Below are 17,304 nucleotides of genomic sequence, written 5' to 3'. Positions count from 1 at the left end.
CAGAAGCATCAGTGGCCCGGTGTATCGCTTGTCCTCGGCCGCCAGCTAGCTGTTGTTCTTTGCGCGAGGCTGTCTTTATCATCCTCATTCTCCATGGTTGTGGCCGGTAGCAGTGCCACTACAATGCCAGGGTGGGATTATTCCAGAGAATTCATGAATCTAAAGACTGGGGCTCAACTGATTGAGCCACAAGTGTTTGGGTTAACAGGTGAGCACCTGCAAGAAAGCGCAGTGGTGTGCACCCATCAGAAAAGCGAAGGGAGTGACATATTTGCAGTAATTAAATGTTAGATCGCTAGACGAGATTATATGAGTCCTTGCGCACCTCGCTAAAAGAGACGCACACGCTGCAGTATTTCCTGTAGTTTGCGAGTGCCTGCCTGTAAACATAGTACAGTGTAGACCGCTTATAACGTAAGTCGCCGGAGTCGCGAATATCCGCACTATAAGCGGTACTGCACTATAACCAAAGCAACAATTTTCAAGGCCCGCACACATGTAAAACGTGTACCGAGCCACCACCGTATGCGACAGTCGAACAATGCGGCTAGAACGTTTGCATTCAATTTACAGTCGAATCTCGTTAACTCGAACCAAATCACGTGGCAGCTCCTCCGACCGGCATTGCTCCGGCACCGCCATAGAGTAAAAGCTTAGGAGAGACCCCTCAAGGCTCAATGTCGCACGCGAACAAAACAAAAAAAGAAAGAAACAAAAACACGGCGGATATTTCACCCTCTCTCAAATGGCAAGGTCGCTGATTCTGCGTTGCGCCGGAACATGCGTGTACGTGCCGACGTCTCAGCCACGCTACCGTAGCCACGCCTAGAAAATGGCAGTGAACCCTTCTTTCTCCTTTGTGCTTCCTCTACTTTCTAGTCACGTACGTGTTGACCTTGCACGCTGCTGCTACGGCGCAGAGGAAAGCAGCGGCGCTGTCCCAGGCAGGCCAACGAAACTGCCCACGCCGGCAAACGCCCGCTTCCCGATAACGGCAGAAAACGAAACTTCGGGAAACTGGCGCCCGGCCGGCTGGAGCGGCGGTGCCTGCGGGCACGCACGGTGACAGTCGAAAATGAGGGAGCTAAGAGGGCGAGGGGAGCCACCGAAGCGGCGGAGTTGCCGAAGCGAAGTCCGCTTCCCTGCCGCCCTCCTCCCTCACATTCCACGGTCTCCGCGTGCGCCCTTCTCCGTGCTGAGCCGGCGCCGCCCATTCCCTCCCTGAAGTTTTGTTTACTGCCGTTATCGTGAAGCGAGCGTTGGCCGGCATTGGCAGTTTCGTGGCCCTCGCTCGCTATGCGCGCCGTGATATTTTTTAGCACTCAAGGTTCTGGTTTGTGGGGTCTCACATGTGCTCTTGGGACAAAGGAACGACACATAGTAGTGCAAACAATCAAAAGGGCATTTATTGCACCTTTCATACACTAATACATACTAGCCGAATTACAACCAATAGAACATTCACATGGGCGCGCGACAAATCAAGGAAGTCCGACTCACCGCGACCCGATAGCGAGCGAATACGTTCGCCCCATGCTATGACACCATCGCGTAGTCGTTCACGTGTACAGTCACGCGAACGGTGGCGCGCTCGAACGATCCGTGTTCGTCCATACCGGTGTCCCGCTCTAAGCCTCGCGCGACGGTCGCGCGAAGCGGGCCGGCGCACGCGCGAAGCGTTCGTGCGTGTTGGTCGCCGATCCCCAGCCAAAAAGAGAGCGCCTCCGACCTTTTTCTCCCAAGTGACCCCGCCGTTCGGTGGCGCCAGCATCGCGACACTAGCGCAGCATCGCGACACTAGCGCCATCTCTCGCAACGCGCCGCAACCACCGCAGGGCTTAGCCACGCGGAGAAGCCGGACTACAGGAGACATGCGGGGAAAACAACATCAGGGGACGCGTGAGAGTCGCGCATCCCCATATCCCCCCAACCTTAAATCACCACACATACGCCGGCGAAACATGTCACAAGGCCTATCAACGCGCGCGTCGCGAACAAAAGTTAGTACATGCGACAGTGGCGCCGCCGAGTAAATGTCCACGCGTTATCCACAACGTGCGAGCCGACATTGACTCTGGGGTTCACCGCTGGCGTCCGTTGGTCACAGCACCATGTCTGCAGATTCGATGGCACGACTCCAGCCCAGGACTCCGGAAACGGCGACGCAGAAGTCGGCACGAGCAAGCGTCGCTCGCGCCCTGCTGACGAGAGCCGCAGTAGCCATTGGTGACTGCCGGCTCTTTTCCCAGCCGCCGAGGGTTGCGAGCCGGACATTTGCGGCCGCCGAAGTCGCTGCGCTGAATTGACCACAGGCATCTCCAAAGCCTGGGGTAGCTCGATTGTAGTCCGGGGCAGCAGCGCTGACGATGTGCAGGTGACAGCAAACCAGGGGTGACTCCGCTCACGCTGCGTACACTCAACGCACTCGACAAACACTAAAGTAGTGCAAGGGAGAGGAATTCGGCATACGCATCGCCCACGTGGTACGATGTTCAATTCGGCTAGCAAAAATTTCGGGTTGCATTTCAGATGCTAAGTTCACGTGAACAAAGCTTGCTTTCCTGAGTCGAACGAGTAATTTCAATTCGTGCGAGGCGAACTAATGAGGGAAGCAATGTGCGACATCTCAACACCACGGTCCACGAGGTTGTGTCCCTCAACGGGCGACAGGCGGCTTTGTTAAGCCTTAGGCCTAATGCGTCGCTACTTTGACAACAACCGGCAGCCAAAAAAAAAAAAAAAACACCCAAAATGGGCACAAGAACAGGCAGCCGCGAGGAGACGTTAGCTCTGTGAGGTGGTCCTACTCCGCTCGGTGCACACAGCATCCGAGTTGACGGCGCCCACCGTCCCAGATGGTGTCGGAGCGCCCGGTGCCAGGCCGCAATACCAGTCAGCCCGTAGCGGCACCCGTGGCCCGCGGCCACCCGGCTCCCTGAGCCTCGACTTCCGAAGTCAAAGATATAGAAGAAGCTTTTTACATAAGAAATTCGGACCACCCACGAGGCTTCCGTACTCACTCGCTTCAGGCTTGCCAATGCTCCGCATGCGCCAGGCCTCGCTCTCCCAGGATGCAGACCACGTGGCTCTCGTACCGACGAGTGTACTTCAAAACACTCGCGAAAAGGCTTAGCATGTTGAAAAGTTCAAACACGCTACAGCAACCGTCGCCTCGCTCAAGAAAGCACACCGCCGACACTAGCGATCAAAATCCACGCTAGGACTACGCTTCAGTTGAAACATCTCGAACCGAGCAAAGCTGTTAAAATTATCGTCCAATGCCCCAAGAGGTCCACGTTGGGCAGCCAGATGTGGGGTCTCACATGTGCTCTTGGGACAAAGGAACGACACATAGTAGTGCAAACAATCAAAAGGGCATTTATTGCACCTTTCATACACTAATACATACTAGCCGAATTACAACCAATAGAACATTGACACGGGCGCACGACAAATCAAGGAAGTCCGACTCACCGCGACCCGATAGCGAGCGAATACGTTCGCCCCATGCTATGACACCATCGCGTAGTCGTTCACATGTACAGTCACGCGAACGGTGGCGCGCTCGAACGATCCGTGTTCGTCCATACCGGTGTCCCGCTCTAAGCCTCGCGCGATGGTCGCGCGAAGCGGGCCGGCGCACGCGCGAAGCGTTCGTGCGTGTTGGTCGCCGATCCCCAGCCAAAAAGAGAGCGCCTCCGACTTTTTTCTCCCAAGTGACCCCGCCGTTCGGTGGCGCCAGCATTGCGACACTAGCGCAGCATCGCGACACTAGCGCCATCTCTCGCAACGCGCCGCAACCACCACAGGGCTTAGCCACGCAGAGAAGCCGGACTACAGGAGACATGCGGGGAAAACAACATCAGGGGACGCGTGAGAGTCGCGCATCCCCACAGGTTTCAGCCTCACTGGCTGTTCGTTCGCACCACGTGCCCTTCTCCTCCACTTCTTCTCTCTTTCTTCCTCGAGCACTCCTTGGGGCGCCCCTTTGAGGGGAGCGTTCGCTGTCTCCGCTGACTTCCGTACTCCCAGGCAGCCGCACTGTAACCGGTATTTCGTTTCCCGCAACTGCACTATAAGCGATACGTGTATACATGGAGTGCTATGGGAAAATTAACGGGAGTCTGAAAAGAACGCACTATATCCGGTCCTGCTCTATAAGCGGTTACGTTATAAGTGGTCTATACTGTAATTGCACACCTGCAGGAGAGCCATGCGGGCAAGCATCTCACGGTGGTGCTTTGAGTGATAAGAAAGGAGACAAAAATCATTTTTCTCAATGCCCTTAACTGAAAACAACATGTGCGAGAATGCTAAATATAAATTGTGCAAGCATGGGTGAGAGCATGCGGCAGTAAGCTAGGTGAAGTGGAAATATACAGTTAAACCTGGATATAACGAAATTGACAAATTACCGAAATACTTTGTTATAAAGAGGATTTCGTTATATGCAGGTTCCGCACAAAAATTCCAAAAAGAAACGCTTACCATATTTACTCGATTCTAACGCGCCCTCGATTGTAACGCGCACCCGTTTTCCGTTTTCGTCGAAGCACTCATCCTTGGAATGTCACACCAGGTACTTGATACGTGGACGTGTGTCGTTTCGCACACGCGCGCGGCGTCTGAAACGAAGAGCGAGCGACACTATGGCGTCGTAGCGTCGTATAGTGTCATCTAGTGTCAGGTTAGTGAAGTGAAGCGCAGAGACTTGTGCAGTAACCAAAGAGTGGTGCTGTCAGTGCGTTGAAAAAAAATGTTTTTTTTTCCTTCGGCAACATCAACTGGAAAAGGAGAGTGCCGGCTTGGCGGGCTAGGCCAGCTGCAGCAAGCAGCGGTATCAGGTTTGAATGAAGGGAGGGGGAAAGGTCACGCCCGCGGCGGCAAGATCGTCAGGCCGAGGGATGCAGGCCCGCCTCGCACACACTCTCACGCACCTACACGTGCGCTCGCTCTCGCCTCACAGTCGCCGTAAATTCGAGCGCGCCAAGCGCGACGCCGCTGCTTCGCATTCCGTCGCGGCGGAGAAGGTGCTTTCGGTTGCTGCTTGCACAAAAATGACAAAATTTGGGGCAAAATCTCTAGGTTGTCGGCGGGGAAAATTGTTATTTCGAGGGGGGTCTCCCGCTGCCACTTCTTTACGTAGAGGTCTCAAACACATGTGCTTCTATGGAGTAACGGCGGGGAATAGAAAAACTTCGTTATATCAAGGAATTCGTTATATGGAGGTTCGTTATAAGCAGGTTTAACTGTACTCCCAAACTACTACAATAGCAGACACCATAAAGCAAAGCAAAAAGTACGCTTTCACAGAAGCTGAGGATTGGCAGCACAATAAAAACTTTTTGAAGTCGCGGAAGGTTTCAGCACCTTCAAAACAACGTTAGGCACATTTGTTAAATTGTTTGTTCACTACCATATACATACAGTCGTGACCATCTGGGATTCATTCCTGCCGCTGTACATGTTTGGCAGTGACCCCCAAAGGTTAACGACTGGTGGGGACTGAGATACGCAAGCAGAGCATGCTTGAAGCTGAAAGTGTTGGGGGTCTATGTCTATCTAGGTCTGCTGCTGCAGCTGTAAAATGCGAGTAATGCTGATAAAAAATATAATGCGTAGTGGCTTTGGGCATACATTTGATACGTGGTTCTCCCCATAATTTTCTTGATAAGGTCATCAAGCCAGGAGTGAAAGAGGAACATGAGTTATAGCAATGACAAGCATTCCACAATGAAGACCACTTATAGTGAAACCAGATTTTTTTTATTATTGTTTACATTAAATAATAAGAATAGTCCTTTGAAAACCCTGTAGAAAAGTATACAAGCACAATGAGCCTATATCAAAGTGCCATCATTAGGACATTTGATTGATAGAGTAAAATTTTTTCATTCGGATTTCACTGTACCACAAGAAAATGCCTGAACTATACGAATGTGAAATTTCTGAATGAATCTAGAAAGCAATAAAAAAATGCTAAGACTATGAACATGCCTTTGTTTAGTGAAAAATTCCATCACCCTTGTTGTTAATTTGCGCAAAACTGCACAGAAACTGCAGATCTCATCATATTCCGACAAAGGTAAGTACTCACAGGGGCAGTGGCCGCTGTGACCTTTGTATACTGTAACCTTTCTCACATCTGCATGCATGCACATTTTGTGGCATACTGGTTGATGTGTATGGAATATGCAAGTTTTTTAGACAAAGGGTAGGTTACATGGTGCGAATAACACAGTAGTAAATGTTCAAAAGAGAGAGGGACAAAGAAGGTATGGCAGGGGTGTTAACCAAGAAGCTGTTGTGCCAGGCTAACTGTCAGGAATGATGCTGCAGCAGCTTACTGAGCAGTTTGGCTCAGAAAACCGAAAATCCAACATATGATATAGTTTGTCCACTACTTTAAGCTAAAGCAAATAATTCCTTGTGTGGTTATCTCTTTTGTTGAATTTTTTTCTACATTTCATACTTTTCCAAAGTTTGATTTGAAGCAAGTCTTAAAAAATGTGCACTTGCCTTTGTTCTGATGATGCTGACTTGTAGGACACATTTAACTGATGAGGTTGTTTACAAACCATATGTTCTATCATTAGCTGTATAGTACACAGCTAGTTGATATTTTTTTTATTTCCTTTATTATACTTTTTCATTTTGCTTCAGTTTGGTGGCTTTCAAAACTACAGCTTAGAACTGGCCTGGGTGGAAGCAGACACAAAATCTGAGTAAGTGCTGGCACTATGAAGTCAAGAGTGTGTAAAGCTGTTAGAACAGCTTTGGGGGGTGACTGAAAAATCGTTTTTTGCTCATTTTCTTTCTTTTATAATAGAGCCAAATTTTGTGCTTTGTGAGGGCTATGCAAGGTATTTTTATTTACATGATGTAGACTCGCTGTATACGAAAGTAAACATGAGAGCCTCCTTTCTTGTGTTTCATACGTTTTTAACCTAACAACTCTACTGTGCTTGTTTTTTTATTTAAAATTAAAATTGGATTGTGTGCGTGCTTCATAAAGATTAGGGAGGTCTCTCTTGCATATGAGGTGTATTTAAAATGGCTTTCACAACAATGTGCTAGTTTCACTCTTGCTGGACATGCTATTTTTTTATTTTTTAAATCTTGATCCTATTGAATAGAGCGCGTTGTATATATGAAGCTTAATGTTAAATTATTTGTATCCCGGGCTCTGACTTGTTTGAAGTTTTCTGTTTGCATGAGTAACAATAAGGTCTTAATTATACCTGCTCTTTTTATCAGGACTGTTTTTGCTATCACTACACCTGAAGAAACACTTGCCTTCAATTGCCCTGCACCCTCTGAAAAGGCAAGTTTTCAGAGTTCTTGATTTTTTTTTTTTTTTTTTAGAATGTAAACTAATAAGCAATCCTTTAGATTTCTCACATTAATTAGTGCAATTGATGATAAAATCCTTTACTTGTGTTGCTTGTTACATTATTTCTTCAAACATTAAAAATTTGATTATCTGTACGTAACATAGTGCTCCTTGTGAAAAGCTTTGACGAAAGTTTTCTTTGTTCTGTGCTTTTTAGCCAGCATGTTCAAGTTCTGTTGAATTCAATTTGTCTTTGTGGAGCTTGTTTACTTTTGATAACTATAAATTCTTCTGTATAACTCCCTTCAGTATTTCAAACGTAGCATGCTCTTGTGCTTTTGAGAGTATCACATTAAAAGCAGATCTAAGCACCTGCCTACTCTGAGTAATGTTCCCCACTTTTTGTAATATTATTTCAGAACGAAAGGAGGCATGTTACTGAGTTCAAGTATTCACTGATTCCAAGCTTGATTCTTTAGTTCACCGGTCTCTGATTTATAAGAACCCACCACAATAGCTTAGTGGCCATAGCAATGTGCTGCTGAGCTCGAGGTCGGGAGTTCGATCCCGGCCACGACGGCTGCATTTCCATTCTGGCAAAATGCAAGAACGCTGATGTACTTAGATTTAGGTGCACAGTAAAGAACCCCATGTGGTCAAAATTAATCCACTACTGCGTGCCTCATAATCAGATCGTGGGTTTGTCATGTACAACCTCGGAATTTTTTTTATTTGTGAGGAAGGTGAGAAGGGGCTTAAATTCACATTAATACATCATCTTTGTGTTGAAGTGTAATGCATCACAGCACAGACCTCATATTTGTACTGCAATAATTGAGCCACTATTTTGTGGGACATGACCTATTTTGCAGACGGAATGGGTCTGCTGCCTAAACCAAGCAATTCGAAACTTGCTGAATAGTGACAAACGAGATAACCCTGTCCAGAGCTTGAAGAGTGGCCACTTGGACAAAAGACTCACTCCTCCTATGATCCGCCACGCTAGCTATGTCTTCACCAAGTTGCCTGTCTACAAGGATGCCACTTACAAGGGTTCCTGGCTCAAAGGACAATTGCATGGGTTGTGAGTGTCCTTTTTGTGAAGAAATATCTAATCAAAATGCTTTTTTTTATGCTTTTATAATGCCATCTGTATGTTGTCTGAAGATACATGCCTAAAGAGCTAGATCTTTTAGCCATGCACATTTCTCACATTTGTGTTGTTTACCATGTGGTGAACAAAACATACGAAGCGCTCTCTGCCTTATGTGACAAATTCATTCATTTATTTATTTATTTATTTATTTATTTAGTTTCACATACACCAGCCTTGCTGGGGTCATTGGAGGAGTAAGGAGAAGATAACGTATTGTGCAGACAAAAAAAAAAAAAAACGAGTCAATGACAATCAACGAACATTTCCAGGGAGAGCATTCCAATGTTCTAGTATTGTTGAAGGAAAAAAAAAACTGTGCTATTGCGTGTTGGTTTTAAGTTTAAACGTTAAATGATTTAGGCTGTGAGACCTCCGTGTACAAGATACTCGATTGAAGATTTTAATGGTTGATTTTCACTTAAGATTGAAGAACGAACTCTTGGTTAAATTTGTTTTTAAGTATGATTTGCCATTTTTGTCAAATGTTGAAAGTTGGTGGAGTATTATTTGCATGAATTCATGGAAGTGCGGTTTGACTTTGAGCCCTTTGTGTACGCAAGCATATAATGCCTTGGAAGTTGTTCATAGGTATGTACTTATAAATTCCAAAGGAAACCTCCTCTCTTCTTTTTTAAAATGTGATCATCATTGAAAAAAAGTATTATATTGACAAATTAGCTGCTGAGGCTCATCTAATAGTCGCAGGAGCTACATTTTGATGATGGCAAAATGTATGAAGTATTCAATGCATGTTAAAAAACTTCAGGTAGCTTTTCCAATCACTTTTTTTTTTGTTTTTGACAAAACATTAAGCATTATCTATGCACAAGCTTTTAGTCTCTGAAATGAGTGCAGGCATAAGTTTGTAGTAGTCGCAGACTTTGGATACAAAGACATCCTGGTCTGCTATACTCGGCTCATCCTTATTGCTTGCTAGTGGTGCTACTTGAGTGACGGTGTGTGACCGTAACCCCAAACTTATCATTTTGTGGAGTCTCAAAAAGAAATCAAGCTGGCAGTGAACTTGAGAAGGCATCTTTCGTTATTATGAAAATGCTTTCCTAGCAAATATGGCTGTGAAATAAATTACTGCCAGTCATTGAAATTAGCTCTATTCTTTGGGTCACCATTGCAGGCCTGTGCTCATAATCGAAGTCTGAGGTGCAAGCTTCTCAATATCTTTGCTATTTGCATTTCAGTGTTTTGCATGGTCATGAATAAAAATGACGTGGTGGCAAGGAGCAGAGGTAGAACACCCGTTTTTCTTATCTGAAAGTCGTAAGTTTAAATCCTCCTCCAGTCCACTACATTTTCAGGCATAGAGTGGCGCCTGACACCGGCAAAATAAAAAAAATATTGCTGAGATCTAGTGGGACTATACTAGTCCAGGTGCAACTAAATGGAAGGCCCACTAAACTTCACACTCCCTCACCAGAACAGGAATTGCCCCCCCTGGTGCAGTATTCGGCCACTACCTCCCTCATGACTCCTACAATTAACCCATGCTCTCAGTCCTCAGCGGCTGCGGAGCACCTGACCAAGGCGGCGGTCAGACCTGCGACGCGGCAGAGGGTGCTAAGAATCTCTGGGTCCGGACAGGCTGCCAATGGAAACTGAATCTGGCAACAGTGAACACGCGCACCCTATCGAATGAGGCTAGCTTAGCAGGGCTACATGAGGAATTATCAGGCATTGCCTGGGATATTATTGGCCTTAGTGAGGTTAGAAGAACTGGTGAGGCTTATACACTGCTGACTAATGGCCACGTCCTCTGCTACAGAGGTCTTCCAGATAAGAGAGAATTCGGGGTAGGACTTCTAGTCCATAAGGACATAGTGGGCAACATTGATGAATTCTACAGCATTAATGAGAGGGTAGCAGTCGTCGTAATAAAGCTGAATAGGAGGTATGGAATGAAGGTAGTACAAGCCTACGCCCCAACCTCCAGTCACGATGATGAAGTAATAAAACAATTTTATGAAGATGTTGAATTAGCAATGAAAAAGGTGCAAACTCAGTATACTGTAGTCATGGGCGACTTCAATGCAAAAGTGGGGAAAAAGCAGTGTGGTGACCTAGCAATTGGCAACTACGGCATCGATTCTAGGAACGCTAGAGGAGAGATGTTAGTGGAATTCGTGGAAAGGAATAGGCTCCGAATAATGAGGTTCCAGGAAGTGCAGCAACAGGAAGTGGACCTGGAAAAGCCCTAATCGAGAAACAAGGAATGAAATAGATTTCAAACTCTCTGCCAATCCCAGTATAGTGCAGGATGTAGAAGTGTTAGGTAGGGTAAAGTGCAGTGACCATAGGTTAGTGAGGTCTAGTATTTCTCTCAATTTGAAGTTAGAAAGAGTAATATTAGTCAACAAAAAACAAGCCAACCTAGACGTAGTAAGGGTTAAAGCAGACCAATTCAGGCTGGTGCTTGCAAACAAATATGCAGCTTTAGAACAGGAAGATGAAGACAACATAGAGGTAATGAATGAAACCGTAACTAGGCTGATCTCAGAAGCAGCAATTGAAGTGGGAGGTAAGGCACCAAGGCAGCCAGTAGGTAAACTCTCCTAAGTAACAAAGGACCTAATAAAGAAACGATAAAACATGAAAGTGACATAATGCACTGAAACGAAATATATTCACTGAAAGTTAAGCAGCGTAATATCATCAGCAATTTCGATGACATAGTAAAAGCAGCGGAAGAATTCTGTACTGAGCTGTACAGTACCTAGAGCAGCCAAGATACTTTCATTCGAACTAGTGATGAACAGGATACAAAGGCCCTTTCTATAACTAGCGATGAAGTTAGAAGGGCCTTGAAAGACATGACCAAGGGAAAAGCTCCTGGAGAAGATGGAATAACAGTCGATTTAATCAAGGATGAAGGAGATATCATACTTGAAAAACTTGCGGCCCTTTATACGCAATGCCTCACGACTTCAAGTGTACCAGAGAGCTGGAAGAATGCCAACATTATACTAATCCATAAGAAGGGAGACGTTAAAGAATTGAAGAATTATAGACCCATTAGTTTGCTTTCAGTATTGTATAAAATATTCACCAAGGTAATTTCCAGTAGAATCAGGGCAACACTTGACTTCAGTCAACCAAGAGCACAGGCTGGCTTCAGGAAGGGATGCTCTGCAATGGATAATATCCATGTCATCAATCAGTAATCGAGAAATCTGCAGAGTATAATCAACCTCTCTATATGGCTTTCATAGATTATGAAAAGGCATTAGATTCAGCAGAGATACCAGAAGTCATAGAGGTAATGCGTAATCAAGGAGTACAGGAAGCATACGTGAATATCCTCACAAATATCTACAAAGATTCCGCAGCTATCTTGGTTCTCCACAAGAAAAGTAGTCTTAGGAGTGAGGATCAACGGCGAATGTCTCAGCAACGTTCGGTTTGCAGATGACATTGTCCTATTCAGCAACAATGAGTTCGAATTACATCAAATGACTGAGGACCTTAAGGGGGGACGCGGCTTTCGCATCGCGAAAAATGGCAAAAAAATCGATTTTTTGAAAATCACATTTTCAGTTTCTGTAACTCTTATTCTATCTGATTCCGAAATATCATCACTGAAAACCAAGTAGAAGTGCTCTAAAAAAATTGTTGTATCAGCCAAGGTGCCGAAAAATTGCGCGGAAATCGCGAAAGAACGGCGTTTTTCAAGCCACGATATCTCCGGAACGGCGCAGCCGAGCGCCGCCATCTTGGTCTCGTTGGAAAGCGCATTTCTCCGTCTTCAAATCTGCCGCTTCAGCTATCTCCTCCATACAGAAACATGATGATAAGTGGTTCTTGAGGGAAAGGGAAAGGTTGACGCTATCTTCTGCAGCCCTTGAGGGAGCACGGCTCAGCGCCAAAACACGCACACAAAAAGTAAATGATTGAAGGTCGTGCCGGAGCCACCGATTGGCCGCGCCCGCCACGTGACCCCAGCGCGGTTCGCCATTGGTCCGGTGCTCGCTCCGTGATGGCGTCGTCTGCTCCGCTTGTTGCGGTCTCCTCGCGAGCGCCGGACAGTTTCCGTAATCTCGACGAGTGTTAAAGCGGGCGCTACGCGGACATCGCAGTAGCGTGGCCGATCCCGCTTTTGTGGACGTCTCAGACTCGCGGCTAAGCATTCCGAGCATCGGTGACGCGAACTTCGCGACCGAGCTTCGGGCACGGAATGCTCGGACACGCGGCTAGGCCTTTCGCGCGTAGGCGTCTCCGACTCGGCGATGAAGCACATCGCGCGCGGACTTCTCGGATCCTTGCCTAAGCATTTCGTGCGTTGGCGCCTCCGACTGCGCGACTAAGCAAATCGAGCGTCGACTCCTCAAGCCCGCGGCTACGCATTTCGCGCGTCGGCACATCGCTCAACAAAGGTCGACTCCTCGGACCCGCGGCTACGCACTTCGCGCGTCGGCACCTCGAGCGTCAACTCCTCAAGCCCGCGGCTAGGCATTTCGCGTGTCGGCACATCGCTCATGGAGTGTCGACACCTCGAGCGTCTATTCCTCGGACCCGCGTCTAGACATTTCGCGCGTCGGCACCTCGGACTGCGCGATTGAGCTTACCGAGCGTTCGGACCCGCGACCAGGCATTTCGCGCATCGGCACCTCGGACTGCGCGACTGAGCTCGTCGAGCGTCTATTCCGCGGACCCGCGACCAGGCATTTCGCACATCGGCACCTCGGACCTGCGACTTAGCACATCGCGCGCCGACTCTATTATCGTAATGCCACGATATCTCGTGTAACAATACCTATCATATACCACCCCTTCATAAAGAGAACAATACCTATCATCCCGCCCCTTTATAAAGAGAACCCCATCATGAGCTCTGTTCACTAGGCCACTTGGGCTGGCACAGACACCTGGCTGCAGAAGTGAGGCATGATACAAAAGTACAGACTGGAAAGCACCTAGCAGCTGCATTGCTGCCTCTCTATCAGTGGCTCTCCTAACATCCACAGCCATTGTCAATGGAAGATGATTCAGAAGGCTGCTGAGAGCCTTCATTCAGTAGCATGGTCGATTCTACCAAAAGAAAACAATGCCTCACTGACTGCACTAGAGGCTGCTATCAATGAGGCAGTCTGCAGATACAACGCTAGAACTACTGTATATTTATGCCCACATACTTCTGCACCTCACTTGGTTTGAAACCCAGGCACCATGCTCCTTGTAGAGCAGCAGTAAAGAATGCCATACAAACATGAAAAAGGCAGAACGAAGGCTCAGCAGACCAGAGGCCACATGTCCAAGAAGCCCCACATAACAAAAAACATCAAAGATTACAACTTTGGTGCATTTTAGAGAACTGAAGAGAAGGTGCAACTTTGAGAGCCGTTTTCTCAAAACTGTTTTTTCGCCTTTCTGCTCAGTTTCTGGAGCTGATTTCTTCGTTACCGTTTAGCCTATTTCGATTCTGTTTTTTTTGTCACGTTTCTTGGACTACTGTGCAGGTCGAGACAGTCTCGCATTTTTATGTTCACTTTGTATAAATTTATGGCGTGGCTATTCGTTCACCCTGAAAGTGTGCTTGGTGCGAAGGTAACTTGAAAAAAAAGTAAGACTGTCACGACCTTCAGCACGCATTGAGCTATGCAGTCAATACTCAACGAGCCTTCCATCATGTTTTTTAAGCTCCCCAGGCTCTCCAGAAAGTTCAAGAGAGAAAAATTCTGCTCAATAAAATGTTCTCAAGGTATCACTCTGAAACTTTCATGGAAGTATCAGGGAGACATTCTAAACATTTGTGCCAATTTTCATCAAAATCCATGAAGAAATCAGGAAGTTGATTTTCAAAGCCACGTCCCCCCTTAACCAAGAAAGGGTAAGAGTGGGGTTTAAGATTAATATGCAGAAGACAAAGATAATGTTCAATAGCCTGGCAAGGGAACAAGAATTCAGAATCGCCAGTCAGCCTTAGAGTCTGTAAAGGACTACGTTTATCTAGGTCAATTACTCACAGGGGACCCTGATCATGATAAGGAAATTTACCGAAGAATAAAATTGGGTTGGTGTGCATACGGTAGGCATCACCAAATCCTGACTGGGAGCTTACCACTGTCGTTGAAAAGAAAAGTGTACAATCATTGCATTCTACCGGTGCTAAGATATGGGGCAGAAACTTGGAGGTTAACAAAGCATCCCGAGAACAAGTTAAGGACCGCAAAAAGCGATGGAACGAAAAATGTTAGGCCTAACGTTAAGAGACGGGAAGAGAGCGGTGTGGATCAGAGAGCAAACGGGGATAGCCAATATTCTGGTTGACATTAAGAGGAAAAAATGGAGCTGGGCAGGCTATGTAATGTGAAGGATGGATAACCGGTGGACCAAGAAAAGCGAAGCGCAGTCGAGGATGCGAAAAAACTAGGTGGGGTGATGAAGTTAGGAAATTTGTAGGCGCAAATTTTAATCAGCTAGTGCAAGACAGGGGTAATTGGAGATCGCAGGGAGAGGCCTTTGTCGTGCAGTGGACATAAATATAGGCTGATGATGATGATCAATAAAAATGTGCTGCTTTTGACAGTTAAAAGGGGCCTTTGTGATCACCCAGCCCGGGAGGACAGGGAGGCGACCCTGCTCGGCTGCCACAACTTGCAGGCTCAACAAGCCCTAGTCGGGCGCGCCTGGGCGGCGGCTACCGCCACTGGGGTCCCCAACTAGGGACCTCCACCTAGTATCTGTAAAGTCCCTTATGGGCTGGTCCAAGCATACCTCCTGTCCCTCCATAGCCTAATACAGTAAAACCTCGATAATTCGAAGGTCGCCGGACCGCGAAAATTCTTCGAATTAAGCGGATTTTCGAATTAACCGAAATGAATAAAAAAAAAGAAAACAAGCAAGAACTTGCCGCAAAAAGAAATCACCTTTATTTTCCATGTCCGAGAAAAATTACTCAAAGTAATCACCGATGCGGGATTACTTGGCGCGCTGGTTCGCCGCCCCTAGTGCCATGCTCTCCAGCTGGCTCAAAAAACGTAGCATACAAATATCACCCGCACTGCACTCAACAAAGTTGCGGACGATGTTCACGGAATCGATAACTGCCGCGAAAGCGGGCGTGGTGGTGCTTGACTTCAAAAGTTTGGACTTGCTGGATATTCCGGACTTCAAAAATTCACCATCAGGGTTCCCATTGAGTTCATGCATTTTCGCACCTAATTTTTCGGACGAATTGAGACTCCAAAGTTCGATTTTGCGGACTAAATCGCTCTTTCCTAGCCGCGCTACCCAATCTTGGAGGCCGCCATGTTGGATTTTTCGCTGGCTAGAATTCCTGTGACTCGCTGTATAGCCTCCAAGATTAGAACGCGCGCTATCAATAGAGAGCTCGCGCAATCCTCCAGTCTCGGAGGCCATGCCATCGTTGTAACCATTTATTGTGGGATTTTTTTTTTTTTTTTTTTTTTTTGCGACAGCAATTATATGGACACTTCAAGCGGATTTTCGCCGTCGGCGTCGCCGCCCTGAGGATCCATACAAAGTCCAAGGGCGATAAAATCATCGCCGCGCGCGCGCCGTATGTGCGAGTGACAGCGCGCGGGGGACGCGCGCTTTCATGGAGAGCGAACGCACGGCGGAGGCGACTTCCTCCCTCGTGCGAAAGGCCATAGGGGAGGGGGGGCGATTTCTACTCAACCGGGTACTTAGCGCCGGAGCGGTTTCTCGCGCGCAGCGTATCTTGAAAGCGATCTCCAGACGGCTCTGACCTTTCGTATGGGCTGTGCTCTCGCCGCTCGCAGCGATAGACCGCACGAACCTTCGCTCGCTGTGGGCTGCGGCGGCCGCGCTCGCTCGTGCGCGCTGACACCACGCGTGTTATTTCAGTGAGTTTTCTTTTTTTTTTTTTTTTTTTTTTTTTTTCTCTCAAGTTTCGGTTGCTATTTTGAACGTGGCGTGTACACCGAGCAGGTGTCTCGGAGACCCATGTCTCAGTGATCGGCGCTACCTCCTGTACCTTCGCGAGAGCTATGCGGTGCGAAGCTCGTTTCTTGGATCTCCATGGCCAACTCCGTTGGCGGAGATCGCCAACGCGGTGGTGTTCGTGTTGACTGTACACGGAGACGACGTCATTGCTGCGCAAATCCAAGCAAGTCGATCCTCTCCAAGCGTAGTATGAGGCAGGGCATTATTAAAGATTTTTTTTTTTTAAAGCCGCACTAATGACTTTTTTTTTTTTCGGCCGAACGAGTTTTCCGGACTATTTTTCAGTCCCCATGAGCTCGGAAAATCGGTTGGCGACTGTACGGAGCGCCCTAACCTAACCGCCGCACGTTGCTACTAGCCGGAAACTTCGAATTATCCGAATAGAGCCGCGCGGGCCATTCAAATTATCCGGTAGAATTTGCATTGAGAATGACGGGACCGCTCAAATTCTTCGAATTAACCGAAATTTCGAATTAACCGAGTTCGAATTATCGAGGTTTTACTGTAAATGTTTTCACCACCACCACCACTAAAGTGAACGTCGAAACTTTTGTGTACTTTAGAGGCCCAAATATGTGGAAGTACTGTGAAATGCAAGAGATCACAGCGATGTCATTGGGGACATTATGTTGGTGTGGAATCCAATAAAATAAGTTTAGCTTGTATTTTCTGTGCTACAAGTACCTATATATTCTCCACTGAAAAAATGCAGAGAGAGTTCTACAAGAACAGTATCTCGTTAAAGCTGTTCTTGACTTCATTTCCTTGTGTTAGGATTTTAATGTTAAGGCTTTTCTTCTGAATATTTTAGTGCTTTTAGTGGCGTTGTAGTTTCATTACAATCACAGTAGAACACCTTTTAAGTTTTTTATGGGAC

The 17,304-nt window shown here is 46.9% G+C and overlaps 1 protein-coding gene across 7 annotated transcripts in view; it reads left to right on the top strand.

The window, feature by feature from the left end:
• LOC119463320 (alsin) overlaps nt 1-17,304 on the top strand; it is a 119,911-nt gene that overhangs the window by 60,576 nt on the left and 42,031 nt on the right. For all 7 annotated transcript variants that reach the window (XM_049668133.1, XM_049668122.1, XM_049668127.1 and 4 more), the window contains 3 exons: nt 6,664-6,725; nt 7,258-7,324; nt 8,206-8,417. In XM_049668133.1, coding sequence (XP_049524090.1) covers nt 6,664-6,725; nt 7,258-7,324; nt 8,206-8,417 — 341 coding nt within the window. The remainder of the gene's footprint in view (nt 1-6,663; nt 6,726-7,257; nt 7,325-8,205; nt 8,418-17,304) is intronic.

The sequence above is a fragment of the Dermacentor silvarum genome, chromosome 1 (assembly GCF_013339745.2).
Source record: "Dermacentor silvarum isolate Dsil-2018 chromosome 1, BIME_Dsil_1.4, whole genome shotgun sequence".
Lineage (NCBI taxonomy): Eukaryota > Metazoa > Arthropoda > Arachnida > Ixodida > Ixodidae > Dermacentor > Dermacentor silvarum.
Note: the sequence above shows the minus strand (reverse complement) of the source record. Positions and strands in the feature narration are given on the sequence as shown.